Raw genomic sequence first — 24,824 nt, 5'->3', positions numbered from 1 at the left:
TTTCCAGGGAGTTTGTTGATATCTTTCTGTGCTCCAGAGCAGGTTTAGAGACAATTACCGGAGATATGCTAAAATGTCTATCTCCCTGCAGATTAACAAGCATGTTCAGATTATTGAAGTCTACAAAATTGGATTATGCAAATCTTACATCATACTGCAGTTTCCACACAATTAGCACACAAGAAACTCTTGCTGAATTCACAACTGGCTCAATTATACAGTCAACAAAAATGACATATCTTCACTGTTTATTTTTCTCCATTTAAAAGATATGTGCCAAAGTATCTTTTTTTATTTTAGTTACAATGAGGCTGCAGTCCTATGCACAATTTTGTCAGCATTAAAAGAACAGTACTTGCTTTTGAAAAGCCTTCAATAGGATTATACATTTCCTTTTTTGGGGCACAATTCTTTAAGAACTGTCACAAATCTTACTGCTTGTTCAGATTATTTATTCACAACAAAACTCCGATAATTGTGCTGTAGAGGACTAGAACAGTCATATTTGAATAATCCTCCCCTCCCATTACTTTAATGGAAAAGCTACATTAACAGACAATGTAAATAATCTCTATATTTTAACTATATGATGGAAAGAAATATTATTGCAAGAATGCCCTGTTGCTAGATGTCTGAATATTAATTCTAGCAGTTTCTGGAATGTATGCTTATTGCTTTGCACATCTTCATATATTACTTATTTAGAATATCATTTTTAAAATCAGTTACTTACTTTAGCTTCCCATTCCATTCCTGCTAACGAGATGCCTAATAAAACAACAATTGTAATTGCTCCTATAATTCTGATATCGTTTTCTACATCCAACATAAGTATATCATGTTCCTACAAAAAATTGAGACAATTGTAACAGAGTTAAAAATATTTTTAAAAGCCTGCAATAAGCTAAAATCATATTTTTCAAAAAGGTTTAAAAAAAGATTAGAAAGAATATTAGAAAGAAAGAACACAGAACTCCATTCTAGTCTGTCAAATATAACGTTCCAGAAAATCCTGCTTGTACAAATGTTGAAGTTTATTTTGCTCTATTTTATAAGAATTACCTTCATAGAGATTAATGTTAAACTTTTCTAACTGCACTGTATTTGAATTGATTAACAACTTTAAAAATTCAAGTCACAGATTTAGAAATAAATCACCAGTATACAGGTTCTATATTTTCATGTTGCCTTAATTTTCCCATAGGCAGGCCATCAATGAAATATGGCTTGCCTCTGCCCTCTAATCCAGACTTTAGATTCTTTCCAATTCTGGTTTGGAAGGAAAGTACAAACTACAGTCATTAATAATTAGTAAATGAAAAATATTAAATGACTGAATAACTTTCACAGCATCAAATCCCAGATTATGATTATTTCTAGGGTTGCAAAGACCTAAAAAGGGCATTTCACAAAGGGGTTTTGAGTGAACAAAGCATGTCTCCTGGAACTGTGAAGCAGGCACATCTCCCATAAGGCATGGGGTAACTGGTTTAAATTATAGACTTTACACAGGTCTATAAACACCATTTCTACTGGGACCGCCTAACTTTTTTGATGAGTCAAAGACCTCCATAGGTTTTCCAATAAACATAATTAAATTATAATCTAAGGCTGATCTGAGCAAATATTTGTCAACTGCACTTCTAACATCATCAAATCCAAGCTGACTTACACCTCCCTTAAAAATTAGCTACTGGTTATATAGTAAGAGATTTTCTATCAACACTTGCAGTATACAGTAATACCTCGGTTCACGAACGCTTCTGTTCACGAACAATTCGGTTCACGAACAGCCCTGTTCGCAAAATTTTGCCTCCGTTCGCGAACGCCAGATCGGGTTATGAACAGGATCCACGGCCATTTTCCCTCCCGTGACACGTGGTCGCGGCTTCCTGTGGGGGGGGGACTCTCCCTCCAAGCAATATCCGCCTTCCCACCCACCTTCCTGTCCTCCACACCAGAAGTCACGTCGAGCAAGGTTAGCGTTCTCTCTCTTCGTTCTATATTTTGTTTCATACTTTTGCAGTTTAAAAAAAAAAAAACATGGTTCAGAACAGATTAACCGTAATTACATTGAACCTTATGGGGAAATTTGATTCGGGACGCGATCAAAAATCAGTTGGCGACCAAATTCGGAGGGGTCAGAACGGATTAACCGTATTTACATTGAACCTTATAGGAAAATTTGATTCAGTTCGTGACCAATTCAGTTCGCGACCAGAGTCACAGAACGAATTAAGTTCATGAACCGAGGTACCACTGTATTTAACAGTTCTTATAGATCATTCCAATGTAGAGTTGTGCTGAAGAAAACACTTAGTAAAGTTCAGACTGTGAAATAGAAAGACAACAAACAGCACACTAGAAGAATTAGTTTACCTTAAGTAGTTCAACAACAGTTTCTGCAAAACCAACTACATACATGGCTACAGCAACAGCATTAGCAAATGCAAAGATCAAGCCTATTGCACCACCAAATTCTGGCCCCAAACTTCTGGAAATGAGATAATATGCACCTCCTAAAGAAGAACAGAGAGTGTAAGCCGGGGGAAGTTTTGATATAAATTATATTTTTATACACAGAATTTACGCTTATGTCCTACAAGCACTGATTAACATTCCCAACTGGTATTACAAGGACAGGATGTCCTGAATTATATGTATGCAAACTACTTTCAAAACATTTCAAAAAAATTAATATTTTCCCCATTCTTTTCTATGTGAGGTCAAGTGGCATTACATTCTGAATGGCCAGCATGTGTTCATCTGAATTACTGATGTACAGTAAATATTGCTTGACTGTCCAATCATATTTCTATTTCTAGCCCACTGTTTTCTGGCAATGCAGGTAATAAATATAGGAAAATTCCTTTAAATATCTACCAAAACACTTTAAATCTGTTTGCATACACATCAAGAGCTTTTAAAAAATGTTATTTTCCAAAAATGTCACATGAAGGAGTAAACTATATGACAAGTACACTATTTTAAAAATGCAAAGAGCAGCTGCTAAGTAAATATGGCTTAGTCTCTACAACCTAACAATCCCCCCAGAGACGAGAAAAGAACCCGGACCAGCCCAACAATACTTTCAAGAACACCTATTGGCCTTAAAAAAAGGACTGAGAGCACTAACACAGTACTGCAAGGAAGACCAGCTAGAACTCAATTATCAGAAAACTAAAATCACAGCATTTGCCAAAAGACTTAAAAGCCATTCCTGGAACATCAATGGCCACAAGACTGAGCAGGTCTTCTGATTCAAATTCCTTGGGATAGTCCTTCATTCTGCTGGCAGTCGGAAAGCCCATGGGGATTACCTTGCTGAAAATGTACAGAGGAACTCATCTGCCATCCTTAAATTCCTTAAGACAAGGGGTGGCCGCTGTATACCTGCAGCACTCAAATTATTTGAAACCAAGCTAATAATAAAACTTCTTTGTGGTGCCCAGCTGGGCTTTCTTCAATTTGGCACCATTAGAATTTGTACAATCCAAATTTCTAAGATCAGCCCTTCAAGTCCCACATTGTATCTCTAATGCTACCCTGTGCCTAGAAACAGGCGTCATGAAAGTGGAGGCTAGAGTATGGATGACCATACTTAACTATTGGCTCAGACTTTCTTTTTTTCCCCTTGGCCTTGCCCTATTAACTATAAGTGATGATTTTCAATCCACATGGAAACAGGCAGCAGCAACTAAAATCTTATCCCTGGACTTCTCTCCAGGTCTTCTGCTCAGCATGAGATATGATCAGGCCAAAGCACTTACTAAACAGCATGTAGAAGATGCAGAGTGCTAACTGGATCTGGCCAAGACCCCAAACTTTATTGCCAGTGAATCCAACAGGTACTCTGCCTCCCCCATGGCATACCTAACTAAACTCGAAATACCTAAACATTGAAGGGCCTTTACTCTGGCATGATTTCATGCCCTCCCCTCAGTTGTCCTCAAAGGCCAATATAGGAAGATTCCTTACTCAGAGAGACAATGCCCCTGTGACTCTGGACAGAAAGAAACAACAGAGCATGTGCTTTTCCAGTGCCTGTACCTTAGAGACATTTGTGCTAGCCTCATCTCACCATTACTGCATAAATACCCAGAATGCACAAAACAATTTTACACCACCCTGCTATCAGATACCAGCCTGCTACAACATACAATATCGCCAGGTTCTGTGCAGCAGAACTCAAAATCCATAGAATGATGATCTGTGCTATCTGCACCTAGTTCATGATACAGAAAGTCCTTGCTTAATGACCACAATTGGGACCAGCAAATCTGTCACTAAGCAATGCAGTCATTAAGTAAGACAACAGTGATTTTACTGCTGGCTTCTCCATTGACTTTGCTTGTCAGAAGCCACTGTGAGGCACACAAACGGTGATCATCTGACCATGGGACACTGCAACAATCATAACACCCACCAGTTGCAAAGCGGCCAAATCTCAATCACGTGACTGCAGGACCTGCGACGATTTTAAGTGTAAGGACAATCATAAAGTTAGTTTTTCAGCGCTGTCATAACTTCAAATGGTTGCTAAACAGCGCACTTGTTAAGTGAGGATTACCTGTATTAGAGTGCTCTGTAACTTGATATACAGTGGGGCAAAAAAGTATTTAGTCAGCCACCAATTGTGCAAGTTCTCCCACTTAAAAAGATGAGAGAGGCCTGTAATTTTCATCATAGGTATACCTCAACTATGAGAGACAAAATGGGGGAAAAAATCCAGAAAATCACATTGTCTGATTTTTAAAGAATTTATTTGCAAATCATGGTGGAAAATAAGTATTTGGTCACCTACAAATAAGCAAGATGTCTGTCTCTCACAGACCTGTAACTACTTCTTTAAGAGGCTCCTCTGTCCTCCACTCGTTACCTGTAGTAATGGCACCTGTTTGACCTTGTTATCAGTATAAAAGACACCTGTCCACAACCTCAAACAGTCACACTCCAAACTCCACTATGGTCAAGACCAAAGAGCTGTTGAAGGACACCAGAACAAAATTGTAGACCTGCTCCAGGCTGGGAAGACTGAATCTGCAATAGGCAAGCAGCTTGGTGTGAAGACATCAACTGTGGGAGCAATAATTAGACAATGGAAGACATACAAGACCACTGATAATCTCCCTCGATCTGGGGCTCCACGCAAGATCTCACCCCATGGGGTCAAAATGATCACAAGAACGGTGAGCAAAAATCCCAGAATCACATGGGGGGACCTAGTGAATGACCTGCAGAGAGCTGGGACCAAAGTAACAAAGGCTATCATCAGTAACACACTACGCTGCCAGGGACTCAAATCCTGCAGTGCCAGGCGTGTCCCCCTGCTTAAGCCAGTACATGTCTGGGCCCGTCTGAAGTTTGCAAGAGAGCATTTGGATGATCCAAAAGAGGATTGGGAGAATGTCATATGGTCAGATGAAACCAAAGTAGAACGTTTTGGTCTAAACTCAACTCGTTGTGTTTGGAGGAGAGAGAATGCTGAGTTGCATCCAAAGAACACCATACCTACTGTGAAGCATGGGGGTGGAAACATCATGCTTTGGGGCTGTTTGTCTGCAAAGGGACCAGGATGACTGATCCGTGTAAAGGAAAGAATGTATGGGGCCATGTATTGTGAGATTTTGAGTGAACACCTCCTTCCATCAGCAAGGGCACTGAAGATGAAACATGGCTGGGTCTTTCAGCATGACAATGATCCCAAACACACCGCCCGGGCAACGAAGGAGTGGCTTCGTAAGAAGCATTTCAAGGTCCTGGAGTGGCCTAGCCAGTCTCCAGATCTCAACCCCATGGAAAACCTTTGGAGGGAGTTGAAAGTCCGTGTTGCCCAGCGACAGCCCTAAAACATCACTGCTCTAGAGGAGATCTGCATGGGGGAATGGGCCAAAATACCAGCAACAGTGTGTGAAAACCTTGTGAAGACTTACAGAAAACGTTTGACCTCTGTCATTGCCAACAAAGGATATATAAGAAAGTATTGAGATGAACTTTTGATATTGACCAAATACTTATTTTCCACCATGATTTGCAAATAAATTCTTTAAAAATCAGACAATGTGATTTTCTGGATTTTCCCCCCCATTTTGTCTCTCATAGTTGAGGTATACCTATGATGAAAATTACAGGCCTCTCTCATCTTTTTAAGTGGGAGAACTTGCACAATTGGTGGCTGACTAAATACGTTTTTGCCCCACTGTAGTCTTCCACATACTAACCTTTTATGTTCCTCTACACCCATCTAATGCTCCTACCCCTTCTTTTAGATTGTTTCTTATATGTACTTTGTTTTTAATTCATATATTTTTATATCTTATAGCTTTTTATAATTTTTCTAGATTTTTACTCTGATATATCCTCTATGCTTTTAATGACTGTACCTCATAACTAGCCATAGTTATTGCTAAAAATTTGGTAACTTTTGTGGTTTCCTGTATTTGGTCTTATAGGAGAAGTTACAGACTTTGTCCTACAAGAGCATTCAAGTATAACATGACATAAATGCTGGAACAAAATTAGTCAATTAGCTAAAGCAGGCAAAAAGTTTACCGGGCCAATTCTACTGCCCAGGAATATAAAGCAGAATAGAATCCAAAACCATCTTTAAACCATGAAATTATACTTTTTCTCCTTTATGCCTTCTACTTTGCATTTCTGCCACAGAAATACCTTCAGTGGCCTACCCAGTTACAAAAGAAGCAATCCAATTCCTATGTTCTTGAAATCCATCACCTTTTGGTATATAACATTGTAAAATGATTTCTTTACTCTGAAAAATTAAAAACTGTGAAAGCTTCATCTTGCTGGAATATAGAATCCTTACCATTAGGTGGGTTAGCTAATTTAAGTAAAACAATATTAATACAAAAAAAATTAGAATTCTACCTGTTAGAAGGTATTAATCATATAATACTGTATTTATAAAAATTGGCTTTACCATATTCAAACTATGTATATTCATTTTTATTTAATAAATTTTCAAGGATCATAAATTTATCTTCCAAATGAACAGTACACTGTTATACAAAGTACATTTGACTATAGAAAATGATTAAAATTACTAAAACTATATCACTGATTGAAAAAATTAATAAGGTGAAATTCTACTATTTACAAGAAATGTTCCTTATGAATCATCCTCTTAATTTGCAATTCCATACATGCCTAAATGAATTCCAGTGAAATTTAAGCAATACCAAATATATTTAGAATATTTATATTTTGGTACTATTTGTTGATTCCAATTCTGATATTCATGTGCAAAAATTAAGTCTTAAAGAAGCACAGTATTAATATCATTATCAATATTATTAATCACTTGTAAGAAAATGTCTGCCTCTGTTTATTAAGTGATCAACACCTAATAGAAACCTAACTCTAGATAGACAGACAGAATCACAGCAGCTAACTTTATGATATATTTTCTAGAACTTTCCTTATAACCAAAGAACTATAAAACTGCATGCAAGTAACTGTCTGGCTTACTAAGCAAAACATTCAGGATGAGCAGAGGACTTTTATAACAAGTCACCAAAAACATGTTTTTTTAAATAAACTGAACCTGACAAGCTAGCTTAATATTTTGTTCTTGCTATTGCATCAAATTGCTGTTGAATGTATATCAATCATATATTCCCTAGTCTTTAACATTTCTTTAAATTACGCAGAAAATGCTTTCTATGAGGAAATTTACGTACATAGGGCATTATCACATTTATTGTAAAAATATTGATATAAACATTGAATTAAAAATCATTTATATCAGCTACATTTGAAGACTACTAATCATGTAAGTATTAATGAAATGTTACCTCCTCTCACAAAACCATTGGTGGCTATTGCTGATGTAGACAAGCCTGTGATAGTAGTTACAACAGTGGCCATTGCAATAACCAAGACAGCAAGTCCTGTAAGGAAAAAATAATTCTTATGATTATTTATAAGAACTATAAATTTCCTAAAACAAATGCATATTATTTAACAAAGGCTAACTACTGATTTCAAACAATGATGGATAGAATGTATTGAAATTCTGAATAACAGTGATGTCAATATCCAAGTTACCTTAGAAGATAGTGCCTATTTACAAGAACCTTTAGTACTAGATGATAACATTAGGTCAACAGTCCAGTCACTATCAAGCTGAAAGGCTACATGAACTGATGGAATATTTACAGAAATATGGCAAAGCAAAAAAGAATTATTGAAGGTTCTAGCCTATACCAGCAAATCTGGGGAATGACACAGTGGCCAAGAGATTGGAAAATATCAGTTTACATGCCAATACCAAAGAAAGGAGGCTTAACATGGTCGGCAAACTGTTGCACAGTATCTTTAATTTCATTGCTAGCAAAATAATGCTTACGATCATCCAAAACTGAATAGATTATCTTATATGGAAAGAGAAATACTATACGTTCAAGCAGATTTTAGAAACAAGAGACATTATTGCTGAGGCATGCTGGATAATTGACAAAGCCAAAGACTACCAAAAATAAGTCACTATGCTTCATTGATTACAGATAGGCCTACAAATGTGTCATGCTATGATATGTACTTGGGAAATTGGGAATCTCAGAACATCTCATTCTCAAATGCAAAAGCCACAGAACAGGAACCCACAGTTCAGATGGAACATGGCAAAAGAGACAGGCCTCAGGTCAGCAAAGGCTAAATTCTCTCTCCTATTTAGTCTATATGTCAAAATATACTGAAGGAAGCTGGATCGGAAGATGATGAATATGGTTTTAAAACTGGAGAAATAAATACCAATAATATGGGCTATGTTGATGACACTACTCTGAAAACTACAAATACAAATGACCAGCAAGATTTAGCAATGAAAGTCAAGGACCTCAATGAGAAAATGGGAGTATAATTAAATATAAAGACGACCAAACTAATGACAACAGGTACAGTAACCCAGCCTTAGAACTGAATAAACTGAAGTGGTGAATATCTTCTGCATTTTAGGATTGACTATCAGCAGTACAGGATCCAGCAGCCAATAAATATGCTGCAGACTAGCACTTTGCAGGGTAGTAATGAAGGCCTTGGAATATGTCAGATGCTATGACACATTTATGCCTATAAAGATCAGAATTGTGTAGGCAATGTTTGTTTTTTTTGTGACACTCATGGAAGTGAAAGTTGGACTCTGAAGCAGGATAGAAAAGTACTGATGATTTTGAACAGGTGTTGGAGAAGACTTTTGAGAATACCATGAATAGCCAAGAAAACAAACAAATGGAACACAGAACAAATCAATCAAGAATTCTCACTTGAGGTACGAATAACCAGGCTCAAATTATCCTATTTTTAGGAGTCCCTAACACTGGTAAAGGTGGAAGGAAAGAGAAGATGACAGTAGTAGCAGCAAGGTGATGGGACTCAATTACAGCAATAATGGATATGCTGTTGGAAGACCTGAAGATCCAGGCTGGGGACAGATCAACCTGGAGAAAGTCTATTTATGTGGTCAGTAAGAGTTGATGCCAAGTTGATGGAACATAGTTAACAACTGAGTTCAATATATAAAAGTAACAAAAGTAGCATAAATGTCAAACATGCAAGCATTTGTTTAAGAATGGGACTATAAAAGATATTACTAGTAAAAAGCAGATGGAACAGGTTTAACAATTGCTCTGTATTCTTTTCAAGTGAAGAGCAAACTTCAGCTTTTGTAGAAATCATAGCAGAGACTAATTTCTAATAAGGAAAGGAAAAATTGCTACCTGTCTACATAATAGTCTGGGAATCAAACATAGGACTAATCTTTCAGGTATATTATACCTCCACTTTTCACTACAGAAACAACCCCTCAAAATGGGAAAGGTCTGCAAAAAAAAGCATATGTTTAACCTCTCAGTTCTCCCTTTTTGAGAAACTTATGGGCATTTAGCAGCAATTCAATTCTATAATTCAGATTCCTGTCAGATGTTAAAAGTCACAGGGCTTTTAGTAGTGGCCAAAATAATATAGATGTGGTGTTCAGAAGCAATTACCTATGCCAGCTTGTCCTACAATCCAGGATAGTCGAATGAAGAGCATCACACCCCAGATATTCAACATACATCGTACCTATACCAGCATCAGAGTAAAAATATTTATATTAAAATTAGATTTTTGAAGTAATTGTAACAGTTCATCTTAAACGTTTTCTACAGAAGAACCAAGCAACTCAGGTTTTCAAGCATTCTTTTCAAGATGCAATTTGGAACCAACCTAACTTTAACAATACATACAAATATGTTTTTCATCAAGAAAAGCTCATTATAATATTTTTTTTTAGTTGATGGCCAAATGAAGATATTGTTTTATCTCTTCCTTTTATTACTATACAGTGAGAACCTCACTAGAGTTGATGGCTTACAAGTTGTAAAGAGCTACTTTATATAAATATAAATTGATGTCTTACTATAAAGACACTGTTCATTATCTTATATTCTTAAGACAGAGGCAAAAGTTTCTACTTTACACATAAAAATAATTAATTAGAAAACAGAATGCAAGAGGATGGCAGATTTTAAAGCTAGTTGCAAACTATTTAAAGCTATGATTATTAATAGCTAATCAATGGATTATATAAAAAATGTATTACATTTCTAGATTTCTAATAGTAAGAAAAAACATTCACCAACAAAAGACTGATCAGTGTTTATGAACTGAAAACGTAGTAGTACAGCAAACATAATATATAATGTCACTCCGAAAAAATACATTATTTGTCGTGTACAACCAATTGGAGCCATTTGCTTTGTATGACTACAGGAAAAGCATGAGTACAGAGCCATAGTTTCTCAAGATGCCAACCTGGAAACTGTTTTGTAAGCAGTATTTAAACCATAGAAACCCATCTGAAAAGGTACAATACTATCCTTGAAGCCAGCATAAGTGGACAGGCAAGGAGAAAATATAAAGAGAGAAGCCTCAAATGTAGCATAATTCAATAAATAAATTAGTAAGATGCTAAGTATATATGACTAAGCATAATGTTGCTTATTGCACATTTAAAGTGAATAATATAAACTGTATGCCTTTTACTATTAATCATATAGTTCTATTCTAGGAACATTTCTTTAGTAGAATGATCTAATCAGTTATATGGTATTTGGGTTTTTTGTAAGTATTCTTTGGATTATAGTAAAGCAACCAACAAAAGGTAAATAACAGGGTATTAAGAATGAAGATGCACAAATGAAAATATTTTCATAGCGTACTTTTATCTACTGATCTTACTTCTCTTATCTACTGATACTCTTAAATTTATGTTTTCCTTCTTTTAAAAAAAGAATCTTTGGGGTAATGATTGTGAAAACAGCCAGATACACAGACAGGGGGTCTCCTGAGTCATTTTCTGTGGCCTGTAATGATACTTCATGGACGCTAAACAGCAAGGCCAGGGCACTGAGTGCTCTGAAGATGTGAATGCTGGGCCACAAGAAAAGCTCCTGGAACAGAAGCAGTTTGGAAACAGTGGCCTCACAACTTGCCTCAGTCCAACCTGGCATATTTTTCAGGCATAGGGAACACTATCAGCCCTGCAAGACTCCTTGTGATGAGCAACACCACTGAGAACCCCCACCTGCTCTCACACCCTCTCCACAGGGCAAGGAGAAAGACAGCAAGCACACAAAAGATATCTCTGCCAGGCAAAGAGGAGAAGGAAAAACTCTGCCAGGCAAAAATAGAGAAGTAAAGCAACAGCAAATGAGAAAAAGACTGAAAGACAAAGAAGACAAGAAAAGACAAGAAAAGGTAAGGAAAAAAACAGGATTTGTGCAGCTTTTAGTGGGATGGGTACCCTAAATCTTCTCACCCTAGATATGCACTTGAAAAAATTACATATCAAACCAGTAATAAAACCAAATATTGGTATTCTGGTAAGTGATAAACACTGTGAGCTAAGTGACCAAAGTGAAATAGCTCTATTTCACAAGTAGCTTTGTTCCATCCTAAGTTTTTTTTTTGCCGCTCATGAAATTTTGAGTCTCTATTCCACATTTAATACCCCTGATTTAAAACATTTGTTAACACTAAAGAAAAAACAAGAATTACTTGAAATACCCAAGTTCTACTCACCAATACACCTTTGATCCAACCAAATTTGACAATCCCTTTACTATCAGCAGTATATGTTGCAGTAGCTTCTCCAGTAGGAGTTCCTTCTTCTCCATTTGCATAGCCATCTTCAAATAGCTCCTACAACACAGTATCAATCAGAAGGGAAAGGGAGGTTGCCATGAAAGACTCTAAACTACTGAATGTCTATTTAATGTTGATAGTGCTGTATCTACCAAGGATTAAATGGCAGAACACTTTGACTAATATTAGAAACCCAGAAAATGTTTCTGCTTTGGAGAAAAGTAGTCTACCGCTGTATGATAACATCTAGTGAAGCTTTATATTAACTTAATGTTTTATATGTTTCATTTATTAAATAAATAATTTTAATGTAAAGTTGCTTTGCATGTCATATAGAATATAATTAAATAATTTCCACAAAAGATTACAGAAAGTTCCATAGCAATTATATAAAGCATTAATAAAATGTATTGTACATAAAGTCCTTGCTTAACGACTGTCCTGTTTAGTGACTGTTCAAAGTTACAACAGCACTGAAAAAGTAACTTTACAACTAGTCCTTATATTTATGACTGTCATGGTGTCCCCACAGTCACATGATTGAGATTAGGGCGCTTCACAACTGGCACTGTTTACAACCATCAAAGAGTCCCACAATCACATGATTACTATTTGCACACTTCACAGCTGGCTTCTGACAAGCAGAGTGACTGGAGAATGTGGCAGTAAAATTGCAAGTCGCCGTTATGTGATGTCTCGCTTAACAATTGTGGTGGAAATGAGGTTGTAAGTCCATTGTTGTCACATGATATCTCGCATAATGACCATGTTGTTTAGCGATGGAGTTGTTGGTCCCATTTGTGATCATAAGCAAGGACTATCTGTATGCATAATTCATAGATACGATACACTTTTACATTAAGTCAAAAGGGTCAATGTTCTAGACCAGCCTTTTTACCCTAGACTCTTTGAAGTACAGTGGTATCTCGGGATACGAATGCCTCTACTAACGAACTTTTCGGGTTACGACCAGCTCCGGCTGCAAAAATTTACCTCGATGTGCAAACTCCGCCTTGGGGTACAGCTATTTTTCCGCCCTGACACGTGGTCCGTGGCCATTTTTCCGCCCCTGACACGTGATCCGCGGCCATTTTCCTGCTGCGTGGCGCCCGGCCATTCTCCCACCCCGCCCCGCGGCGCCCGGCCATTCTCCCACCCCGCCCCGCGGCGCCCGGCCGTTCTCCCGCCCCGCCGCAGCGCCCAGCCGTTCTCCCGCTGCGCCGCAGCGCCCAGCCGTTCTCCCGCCCCTGACGCGTGGTCCACGGACGCCAGAATGGATTAAAGGTAATTACATTGAACCTTATGGGAAAATTTGCTTCGGGGTGCGACCAAATTCGGAGGGCGGAACGGATTAACCGGATTTACATTGAACCCTATGGGGAAATTTGCGTTGGGTTACGACCAACTCGGGATACGCCCAGAGTCATGGAAAATCCCGAGGTACCACTGTAATTTTCAAATCTCAGGGAACCCCTGCATAAAAATCACAACACATACTGTAAAAACCTCACAATATAATTCACTTTTAGCTTAAACAATCCATGTTTACAATGTTCATAACATCAGCAAAGCAGCAGGCCAGGAGCTGAGTTGGGTGCGTAAAATCTCCCACCACTGTGAGTACTAGTATTGCATGGCATATAAAGTTCAAAAAACAATGTTTATTTTTTTCAATCACGATCTCTCACAGAGCCCCAAGCAACTTCTCATGGAACCCCAGCTGAGAAAGGCTGTAAATTTTAATGTTTAAAAAAGCACAGAAAACAATAAGAGGTTTAATGAAAAGTAATGCCTTCATCTCCAAAGTATCTATATGGATATTTTAATAAATGAAACTAAAAATAATCCTTGACATGAGCTCTATTTTTTACCTGTATTTACTTCTCTACACACTTCTACTAATGATGAACAACTTTTTTAAACCCATCACAAAAGAACTCCATACTTTGTTGCTTCAACCAGGTCCTGACAGTCCTTTCTACCTCTTCTTTTGAGTCCAATAGATATCCACAAAAGTATTTCTAAATTTGGGAAAAGGTGGAAGTTGCACAATACCAAGTTTGGACTATATGATGGATGGAATAAGATTATGAGAACCAACTTCACAACTACCTTTTGGGTGGCTTGTGAGGTGTGAGACCTAGCACTGTCAGGTTGCAACAAAATTTCCTTCTTTTGCTTCTAAACTCTGCTGTTCCAAAGTTTTGAGTGTTGCAGTATAATGCTCTGAGTTGATAGCAGCGCCAGATTCAAAGAAATTTGTGTGAATAACACCATCTGCATCCCAAAAACTGTAACCATGAGTTTTCCTGCCAAACCCTAGATTCTGAATTCTTTTTTTCACAGGTGAGACTTCATTATGATATTCCAGGAACTGACACTTTGTTTCTGGATCATAATGATGAAGCCATGTTTTGTTGGTTGTCATAATGCTGTGAAGAAATTTCTCACATTCATTCTTGTAGTATGACAATAATTGCTGGCAATTTTTGAGTCTTGATGTGAGGAAGACTCTTGATTTGCACAAACTTTCCAATATCGTAGAACTTCAATAACATGACCCACACATTCCTATGAAATGCCAAGCTTGACAGCAATTTCCCTCTGAATGAGGTTCATCAATCTTTCTTGTGTGAAACTTGTCAATTGCTCTCACAGGTTGTTCACTTCATTTTTGATCACAAAATCAGCACTTCCCAGTTTACCATTTTGGCATTTTTTGGCTCAGCAACGCATAATACATCAATATCACCAACATCACCATCAACAATCCAACATTTGGCAGTGAACTGCAATTGGAGGAGATCCTTCACCAGCCAAAAATTCAATCACACATGCCATCTGTTCATAATTTATAACATTGGAGGCATTACTTTTCATTAAACACTATTCTAGTAATTCTCAAGTTAGATACTATAAGATTAGTAGATTGAAAGATAGATTCTTCAAGCATCTATTGCCAGAATGCTCTCTGGCAGAAGAGATGCCTTCTACTCAAGTGATCCTTGATGTTTTTTCATTTCCTAATCTGATTAATGCACAGCATATTTACAATCAGAAGTATACAATAAACCAAAATATCATTCTGTATTGTAAGGAAATGGAAAAAGTAATCCAGTTTAGTAGCTAAGAATGCAAGAATAAACTCTTAGCTATAAACTTGCTCTCTTCCCAGGAAAGTTTAAGGCAAGCAATTTTAAGCTGTGTTCACATAATATATTAAGTCATTCTATTCTTAATCTTGGTTCACTGAAAAAACTATGCTCACTGGTCTTATACAATACACAACCACAATTAAACTCAGTATACCATCTGAATCAAAACTTAGCCCTCTCTTCTTCTGCCCAAATAATATAGATTACTTTAAAATATTCTAAGGAATGATGAGAAAATCCATACTTTTAATATAAAATGTTACTGAAGGGATCACAGCTCATGCAACACATCCAAGCCCATTAATGCATCTGCTACTGGGAGAAGGGATGGAGAAGGAGTTTTGGTTGAACCTTCTTATAACAGCAGCTGGCTTGATAGCAATAAAGCACTTGAACAAGTGCTATATGCATAACCAGTTTCAAGGAATCACTTAAATCAATTTTTAAAAAGCTATAAAATTTTAGTACATTCATTAAAAGAGGAAAATCTAATCTGTTTAGTTATTTAGCTTTAGGTATATTAATGTTAAGCACAGTAGCTTAAACTTGCTTTCTCACTTATCCTAGATAGTAATTTCAGTTATTTTTTTTTCCAACAGCAGATCAATCAAAGTAATTCAGAACCAATGTGACCAACTGAATTGGCGCAATTCATTTTTGCTTAAGTTTTCATTAGCTATATTTCTTTAACAGATTTTCTATTGGTTACTTTCAATCTTAAGTTACTAGATAACTTAGTAATTAGCCAGGTGATTAAGAAGCTTTTATGAGCCATCTAGCTAACATTTCAGCTCTTGACCTCACAGTAATCCTCAAACATGCCACATTTGCACGTAGCTCTGTAGGCCAGTCTGCCTTCACACAAGCAACATAACCACAACTACTCTACCTATAAATAAAATATTTTGTTCTAAACTACAGAAAAAAAAAATCCTCTGCCTCCAATGTATTTCCTTAATACTGCAAGATCTCTTAATGAGTAAGTTGCATGAATCTTTTACACAGAAATGCTAACAGCCACTTTCTAAGCAGGATGGTTTAAATTAACTTCAATATTTTAAACTAATAACAAATTATTTAAATTCTCATAAAATATCCTATACTGCTGCCTAGCTAAGATTGTTTCTAAATCTCTAGCAAATTATTTTTCTAACTTCATTAAAAGCAATTTTAAAGTGTACTTTTAATGGACAATATTCATTTATTTAAAAATATTTGCTTAACCTGATTCATTATTTCTTTCTATTCAAGACAGGGGACTATCAATACTGTTAAAAAGATACCCTACTTCTTCCATAAATACATTCTATTTATTTAGATTCAAATAAAACACACTTAGCATACAATTCCTGAAAAAACTGAGATCTAATTTAGACAATACTTAAGACCAATAGATTTTAATAGGTCTACTCTAAGCTCTAAGACAACTCAATGAATTCTGATGCTAGTAGAGTTCCACAGTTCTTGAAATCTGGAGGGGAAGAGGTACTTCAGAGCATGCTCACAAAGCTCCTGCTTTTCCCGGGATTGACATATTCTCATTTTCTGCAAACTACACTTTTCTAAACTGGCTATCCGTTTAAAAAAACAATCATGTAGTTTATCTACTTATTATGGATTTTAGTTAATGCTCATGCTTGTTTATCACTCTATTGCTATCTATTCTCTGTGAAATGCTCCTTACCCCCCCAATGTACCTCACATGTGATTTACCAAAATGGCTTTTGAAGGCTATTTAGAAACCTAAAGACAGAAATCAATATTTATGAATGCCTCTCCACAACATGACATTATTGTTCTTAATATCTCTAACTGAACATGAAGTATGTTTCTGCTATGCTTCTTGGAACAAAATGACAGCAGCAAACCAAGTTTGTATAACACCGCTATTCTGTTTCAACAAAGCACTGTATCTTTAAGATTAATGGTTGAATTTTTGAATATTTATATTTTCAATAGAATAGAAGTTATATTTATATTTTCCTCATCATCTCTAAAATGATAGGATTGGGGTAGCGTTAGGTCCAATTCCTAAGAAAAGATTCAAATAAAGAAGTGTGGTTGAGAATTGCACAGCAATAGAAGCAGGAAAGAACAGGCTTCACACAAACAGAAGTGTTCAGCACAAAGGTAGCATATGTTTTATTGCATGTATAACAAACATTCAGTCCAGCCTGATTTCATAGCTTGACTGGAGTTAGGAACCACATAAAATGGTATGTATATTAAACACTGACAACGTATTTCCCCTATGTTCACCTACCAGCATTTGTCTCAAGCAACATGTTAAAAATTATAACTGCATAACTGCAACCTATGCAAGTGTTTGCTTGGACTGAGAAAGGCTGTCCAAGTAGTCTACAAAAGAATACTGGAAGGCTCTTATACCTAATTAAGATCATTGGTCCATCTACTTCAGTCCTATCTACATAGTATTTATTTAAATTTAAATTTATTGGCCGCCCAGCTCCAGTAGACTCTGTTTAGGTTTAGTACTAATTCTGTTTAGGTTTTCTGACAGTGTTGTTCCAAGGCCTAGAAAAGAAAGGTATTGGGAATCTCAAGGAATAATAAACATTTCCAATAAAGCATTGCTGTTTTCCTTTGATAACAAAGGAACAGTATCTCTCTCTAAGAAGTAGCAGTATCCCTTCTCCATATCACAGCACTATTCTGTTGTCCTTATCTAGACAGCGTAGTTAACTCTGGACTCCTTACACAACTGTAAAGCAGTTGACACTAATAGATGCTAAAGAAAATAAAGGACTAGACACATGAAATGTAGTCAAAACGCTCTGTTCCACATTCAAAGCTATTCTGACCCTACAAAAAGTGTTCCAGGCTTGAAACAGCACCAATTTTGAAGTACTTTGATTCAAAAACATTCTGGAAGGCTTAAGAAAATCATCAAAACACTTCAAGTGACATTCTGCATAGTAAACTGCTGGTAAGAAATGGGATTGAATTTTAACAGTTGCTCCCAAAGGAGCAATCTGAAATATAATTGTGAGTGGAAGAAATGTAAAATCTACACCTTGCCATAGACACAGAATTAATTAGGTCATTCAAATCAGTAAGAGATATGGTGATAAAGCCAACCTCCTTTAAATATATTCACAATCTGTACTATTAACATTTCACTATTTATGTTATAATTACACTTTAAAAAAATCAGTTTGAGATAAAAGTGAACTAACAAAAGAAATAAAGCATATATGTCATGCAAAAGCTGAGGTATTCTCAGTTTTCACATCATTTTGAAAGCATTATACTACCACAAAAATTTCAGCTGCTCTTACAAAAGCAAAAAATTTCTCCAGATGCACTAGCAATTTAATTGCATCTTACCCTTTACTCCTTGGAAGGATAAAACAGGCAGCACATACATGATAAACCTTGGGTTCAATTTTAAGCCATTACAACATGCATGTTTTGTTACTGATAGTAATGTTCTAATGGCATATAAGATGCCAAATATGGGATTAAGACTTAACCAATGCTAATGATAGACAGAACATATATTTTCAAACTTTACAGGAAAGAATATTATTGTTGAAACCCTAAATTATTATGCATTCTATGAAGTCTGATGGTGGTACAGAGATTCTTCTTGTAAATATTAACTAAGTATCTGAGCTGGAATACCCAAATACCTGCAGTTTTTGTTATTTACCTATCAACAACAATTGCTTACAAACCATGGAACCAAATGCCATGTTGAACTATTATTTCTATAGTTCAGTCATTATGAAATAAGATGAAAACAGCTGCTAGATCATGTATTTGTAAAATATAGTATTGTATGCAAAATGCAAATAATGTTTAATTGCAAATTCTTGCTTTAACAATCTATCTGAATTAAAAGAAAGGAGCATTTATATTCTATTAATGTTGTTCTTCCACACTACACTATGCAGTAAGTAGATTTTGGAGTAAGCTTTTATTGAATAATGTACTACAATACTTATTTATCATGCCAGGTTTTTTCTCCCATCAGCTATAGATGTTTATATCTTCAAAAGGCTCTTAACTCCAGTAAGATGAAACCAGAATTCCATGTATATATATGTTATTACATATTGCTTCAATCAACTATCTAATCTTTATACTGTACTAATTTATCAAACAGGTTTTCAATGGCTTAGCTTGAATATGCAATTCTGTTTTGGGAAATCTCTTTTTTTTTTTAGTAAAATCAGAAATATTAACAGTGGCTTAACATACTTTTACAAAACAGAATTCCATTTTAAATATTAATATCACCATAAACTGGTAGTCTTCTGTAAGAATATGTTGGACTTTTCCAAAAGACAGTGGTCAGAAAAGTATCAAAACCTAATATAAATAAGCACTAATAAAATTCATAATTAACTATAACTCTTTAAATATGTTTCAGACATATATGTAGTTGAGGAATTTAAACTGCTGAGGTTAAATTCCTTTCATCATGCTGTAACAAATGGATATTTAATTCTGACCTATTGAGAAGGCACAATTTTAAAGCAGCCTGTATTATTATTAACCTTTTTAGCTTTTACATAGTTTATTAAATATGTTATTCTGAAAATAACCTCCCAAACATACATTATTTATCTACCTATAGACAGCTTATAAATCCATGAACACTGCAATAAGTCTTGCAGGGAACTGACAAAGATCTTTGCATCCGTAAGTAATCTGAATACACAGGAAAGCAGAAAGCTCGGTTTCAAATGAATATGGATGCTTGCTATAAGAAAGAGATAAAGGGATTTCTTCTGGCCTATCTCAAGATGGCCCTTGATTGTTCCTACACCATGTAGAGACTTTACAGTGTTTCTCCAGCAACTACTTGACCCCATGTCCTAACCTAAAATGGACAGAGAAAAAAATGTGGGAAAGGGGGAAATGAAGAGTGATAATACCTTGGACCAGACATCAAGTACTGTTCTAGTGTTCCATTAACTTTTACAGACCTATGAGTATACTTGCACCATGCAAATATAAACATATAACAGAAAGACAGAAAGGTGAAAGTAAATATATTTGCAATGTATATCTATAAAGCCAAAGTCCATGCAGAAAGAACATAGAAAACATGAGTTTTAATAGTTAAAACTCATCTAGTTTAGGAAAGCTACAGTATTTTTCTGCTTTTATACTACAAGCACAACACTGCATCAGCCTGATGTCCCATCTTTTATTCAAAACGGGGTTGAGATGTTCTCTACTTGCTCACCATCACTCACCTTGTCCAGCTCATCATGCAACTCTGCAAGGCTTGGCCGAATAAGTTTCTCTCCTAGACCAGCAGCAGTTTGTCGATAATAGTCTATCCTCGGTACGGCATCAATGGTGTTGTGGCCAAAGGTGCGCAGGTAGTATGTGTTGGTATGAGTGTCATAATAGTAGTGATGGTGTCCCCCTGAGCCGCCCCCAGAATGTAGGCTCCCTTCGCTCAGCACCGTGTCGCCACCGTTCTGGAAGCTGACATTGCAGCCTTCGGTGCCCCCACCTCCAGGTTCACCAGAGCTGTCATCCCCAGCAGAGGGATCCACAAAATTCACCCGGAACCGGCCTTTTGCTTCCTCGCTGCTTTTCCCAGACCCATCACCAGGTACTTCAAGAGGTGCTTCCGTCGTCCTCGCCTCTTCAGTCACAGTAGTGCGGCTCACGTTTTCTGCCACCAGGTCCACCTGAAAGCGGCTCTGGCTGGGTGTGGGACCCAGCGGTCTGCTCAGCCCATCTCCAGCAGCTGCAGAGGCAGAAGCCAATCCGCTCCCGGGGTCCGAGGAGGAGCCGCCTGTGCCAGCCGGCGCGTCCCCGTCACTTGCCGGCAGACGAGATACTTCCTCCGCGCCTGTGGATACTGCATCGGCGGCTCCTCCTCCTCCTCCTCCTTTCCCTGCTGCAGCTTTGAGCCTCGGCGAGCCGGAGCGGGGCGGTGGGGACGCCGCGCGAGGAGCTTGCTGCAAAGGCTTTGCTTCCATGGCTTCTCCTCGGGCAGCGGCAATGCGGGCCGGAGGATGAACAGAGCTTCTTGCGGCTCTGGCTGGCTCAGTGAAGTCCCTTCGTTTCTGGCAAACAAGCAAATAAACAAACAGTCGGCTGCCGCTCGGGGCGCTTTAAACCACCAAATGGCGCCCCGTCGCTGCCGGGCTCCACTATGCCGCCCTCGAGAAAAAGCAAGGCAGCACGCCGCACCTCCCAGGCAGACAACCGCCCCGCCCTGCCCCGCCCCTCCTCCTGGTCCCTCCGCCCCTGTCCTTGCAGCGCCGCCGCCGCCGTCGCGGCAGGTGATGATGCTCCCGCCGCTGCCGGCCGCTCTCGCCCTCCGACTGCGGAGATCCCCCTCCCCGAAGTCCGAGCCAAGAGAAGAGCCGAGGAGGTCTCCCCGTTTCCGCTACTCCCTTGCTTCCCGCTTCCTCTTACCTCACGCCTCCTCAGACAAGGACCACCCTCGCTCCGTCTGCCGGAGTCTCAGGGCGGCTGGAAGCAGCCACGCCGCACGCCTTCGTTTCTCTGCTTTCAAGGCGACGACACTCCCTGGGGCACCGCGGAGGGGAGGAGGAAGCCGGCTGGCCGGTCCCACACGGACTTACGCTTACCCTTCCTCGGTCTCGATAAGCCAAAGCAGCTTCGACACGTGTGTGCGCCTCGCCCCTCGCGCCGGCCGCTGGCAGCCGGCCGCAAAGCTTCCGCTGGGCCCTCCGTTATCCCCCAGCTCCCCCGAGGCAAGCGAAGCCGGCGCCAAGGAGCGAACGAGAGCGGGCCGGCGGCAGCCAATCGCCTAACAGCCGCGCGGCTCGGGGACGAGTCTTTAAAGCATCCGCTGCGAGGGGAGCGGGAGGCGGAGGCAAGCCCGAGCAGGGAGGGATCTGGCCCAGCGAGGGCGGAGCAGCGCTCAGGCTCTGCTTCTGGAGCCGGAGGATGCTGGCCCGGCGCTGGCTCAGGCGTCCTCGAGGCAGGGGTCCCGGCTGCGTTGCCGCCGGGAGCCAGAGCTGGCGAAACCGCCTTTCAGAGAAAGGAAAACAGCGAGTCCGCGGCCCACCGCGGCCCGCTCTCCCCTGCCGGGCGACCCAGCCAGCAACGTCTTACACTCGTCGCCTCAGGAAGGAGGCATCTGCCTCGCCGCCCCGCTGCCCCCGCCTCTTCGCGACGGAGAAGTAGCTTTCAGGCGCGCGCGGCAGATGGCGGGTTATAAAACTGACGCGCGGCTCAAAGCGGGGATGGGCGGGCCTGCGAAGCAACTGCTCCCCCGTGGGCGGACGGCTAGCCGAGTGGCTAGGAAACTTCCCCGACTCTTCTGTAGAGGAAGAAACCCAAGCCTCAAGATCTCGCGAGGAGGCGCGCAGACGCCGCTGAGGCTGCAAGAAGCCCAGGGAGGCTTTACGCCGAGGCGGTCAGCTTAGAGAAAGAGGGAGCGATCGCCTCTCGTGGGGGGGGGGGGGGGTGTATCCCTCGATTCCCGGAAAAGCTGCTCAGAACTTCTCAGTTACCAAAAGATAATGCTTTTTATTGGTCCAAACCTTGCTTTCCATGATGTCCTACATTGGGAAAAAATCCAATCCTGACACAAAAATAGTGCACACAAGATAATGCAAACCGAAAACGTATTAGATGTGCAACATCTGCATTGTGATTAGATGTTATCACAATTCTGAGAAGTGAGTTGGTGGGTGTTGCTGATACAAATGCAGGCACTGCACAGGAGTTAACTCAGTTACACAGGAGAATGGTGTGGTACTTACCTGTTTTGAACTGAGCAGCCTCCAAAACACCCCTGAATCCCAACGGTGCACAGGGATTCCTTGGCAGACAAAATTATGTGGAAACTATTCCCTGAAGGCCTAAGGGAGAAGGAGTTACATTCTTGCATCCAGGAGCTTTCTACCACAATACTATTTATGTAAAGGTCCTATTCTTGCAGCGCTTTCAACTGGGTCAAGGAAAGTTGGCTAACATATGTTGAATTCTATAACCTATTCAGCAATGAGGGTACCTCCAACTCAACCATGTCACATGAACATGGAAGAATGGCTTGACTCCGAGGTAACTCTTTTCCTGCTGAAATAGATTAAACGTGGAGCAGCTCTACAAAACCAAGATTTTTCTATACTTTCTGTCTGCATCTACATGAAGCATAAAAATGGTGGGAAATGGATAGGGTCTGCCATCCTTAGTTGGACCATCATGGATTTTCAAACAACTTTGTTCTAATACGGAAGATTGTTTTAAAAATTTCAGGGGATGAGGGGAGGAGATACTGACTGGGTCTGCATATCACATTGAGCCATAATCTGATTTGCTTGGTTTGGTCTTAATGTGTTGTATGAACCCAGACATTTAAATGCAATATGTGTGCACCCAGTCACGTAGCTGATGTTGAAGCCATGTCTGCAATATCTTACTTTCTTAGATAAGATGGATAACTGCCAAATTTGCAAATTGACACAGAGATTGTATTAGCATTCTCAAAAGATTTTCAGGTCTCTAGAAAGATGAAAACAAATAATTGATGTTCCCATTTTTAAAAAATATAAAGTCCCTTTTGTACAAATTCTTTAGTACTGTGAATAGAAAACAAGAAAAATCAGGCAATCTTTATATCAACAACAATACCGAGTTGTAAGTTTAGGTACTGTTGGAAAACCTGAAGGACTATGTTAGGGACAGATCCTCCTGGAGAAGATCTATTTATATGGTTGCTAAGAGTCAACACCAACTTGATGGCACATAATCAATTTTAGGTAATAAATACTTACTAAAGCCACTTTAGATGGGTATGTATGTGTGTGTGTACACACACACACACAGATACATATACATACATACACACACACACACACAAAAATTCCCTTCTCACCCCTATGGGTGGTACATGTCTTCCTCAGTCTCGGGTCCTCTACCAGAGGCCTGGGAGTTTGAGGGTTCTGTGCAGTATCTTAGCTGTTCCTAGCACTGCATTCTTCTGGACAGAGAGCTCTGATGTTGTTCCTGGGATCTGTTGGAGCCATTCTCTGAGCTTAGGAGTCACAGCCCCAAGTGCTCCTGCTACGACTGGGACTACTTTGGCCTTTATTTTCCACATCCTCTCTATTTCCTCCTCCAGGCCCTGGTACTTCTCCAGCTTCTCATGCTCCTTCCTCCTGATGTTGCTGTCACTTGGCACTGCTACATCTATCACTACTGCTGTCTTCTGGTCTTTGTCTACTACCATGATGTCTGGTTGATTGGCCAGTACCTGCCTGTCTGTCTGGATCTGGCAGTCCCACAGGATCTTAGCCCTGTTACTCTCCACGACCTTCTATGGAATCTCCCATCTGGACTTGGGGGGGTCTAGCCCATACACTGTGCAGATGTTCCTGTACACAATGCCAGCTACTTGGTTGTGCCATTCAGTATGTGCTGTTCCTGCCTGTATCTTACATTCTGCCACTATGTGTTGGACTGTCTCTGAGACCTCTTTGCACAATCTGCATCTTGGGTCCTCTCTAGTGTGGTAGACCGCTGCTTCTATGGATCTGGTGCTTAGTGCCTGGT

The 24,824-nt window shown here is 39.2% G+C and overlaps 1 protein-coding gene across 5 annotated transcripts in view; it reads right to left on the bottom strand.

Annotated features, from left to right (window-relative positions):
• SLC12A2 (solute carrier family 12 member 2) overlaps positions 1–22,497 on the bottom strand; it is a 66,415-nt gene extending 43,918 nt beyond the window's left edge. Inside the window, exons 1-7 of one of the 5 annotated variants that reach the window (XR_015793671.1) lie at positions 21,714–22,497; positions 20,531–21,358; positions 12,085–12,204; positions 10,008–10,083; positions 7,815–7,910; positions 2,380–2,519; positions 734–844 (exon numbers count right to left, since the gene is read on the bottom strand). Coding sequence is in view for 3 of the 5 variants with exons in the window: in XM_088129776.1 (XP_087985902.1) it covers positions 734–844; positions 2,380–2,519; positions 7,815–7,910; positions 10,008–10,083; positions 12,085–12,204; positions 20,531–21,271 (1,284 nt within the window). In the remaining 2 variants the exon portion in view is untranslated. The remainder of the gene's footprint in view (positions 1–733; positions 845–2,379; positions 2,520–7,814; positions 7,911–10,007; positions 10,084–12,084; positions 12,205–20,530; positions 21,359–21,713) is intronic. The other 4 variants (XR_015793670.1, XM_088129776.1, XM_007422290.4 and 1 more) reach the window with 4 other exon arrangements.
• Between the last annotated feature and the right edge of the window lie 2,327 nt (positions 22,498–24,824).

This window comes from Python bivittatus, unplaced genomic scaffold, assembly GCF_059951505.1.
Source record: "Python bivittatus isolate LINGU-HERP-01145 unplaced genomic scaffold, Pbiv_v1 ctg000850_np1212, whole genome shotgun sequence".
Taxonomy (NCBI): domain Eukaryota; kingdom Metazoa; phylum Chordata; class Lepidosauria; order Squamata; family Pythonidae; genus Python; species Python bivittatus.
Note: the sequence above shows the minus strand (reverse complement) of the source record. Positions and strands in the feature narration are given on the sequence as shown.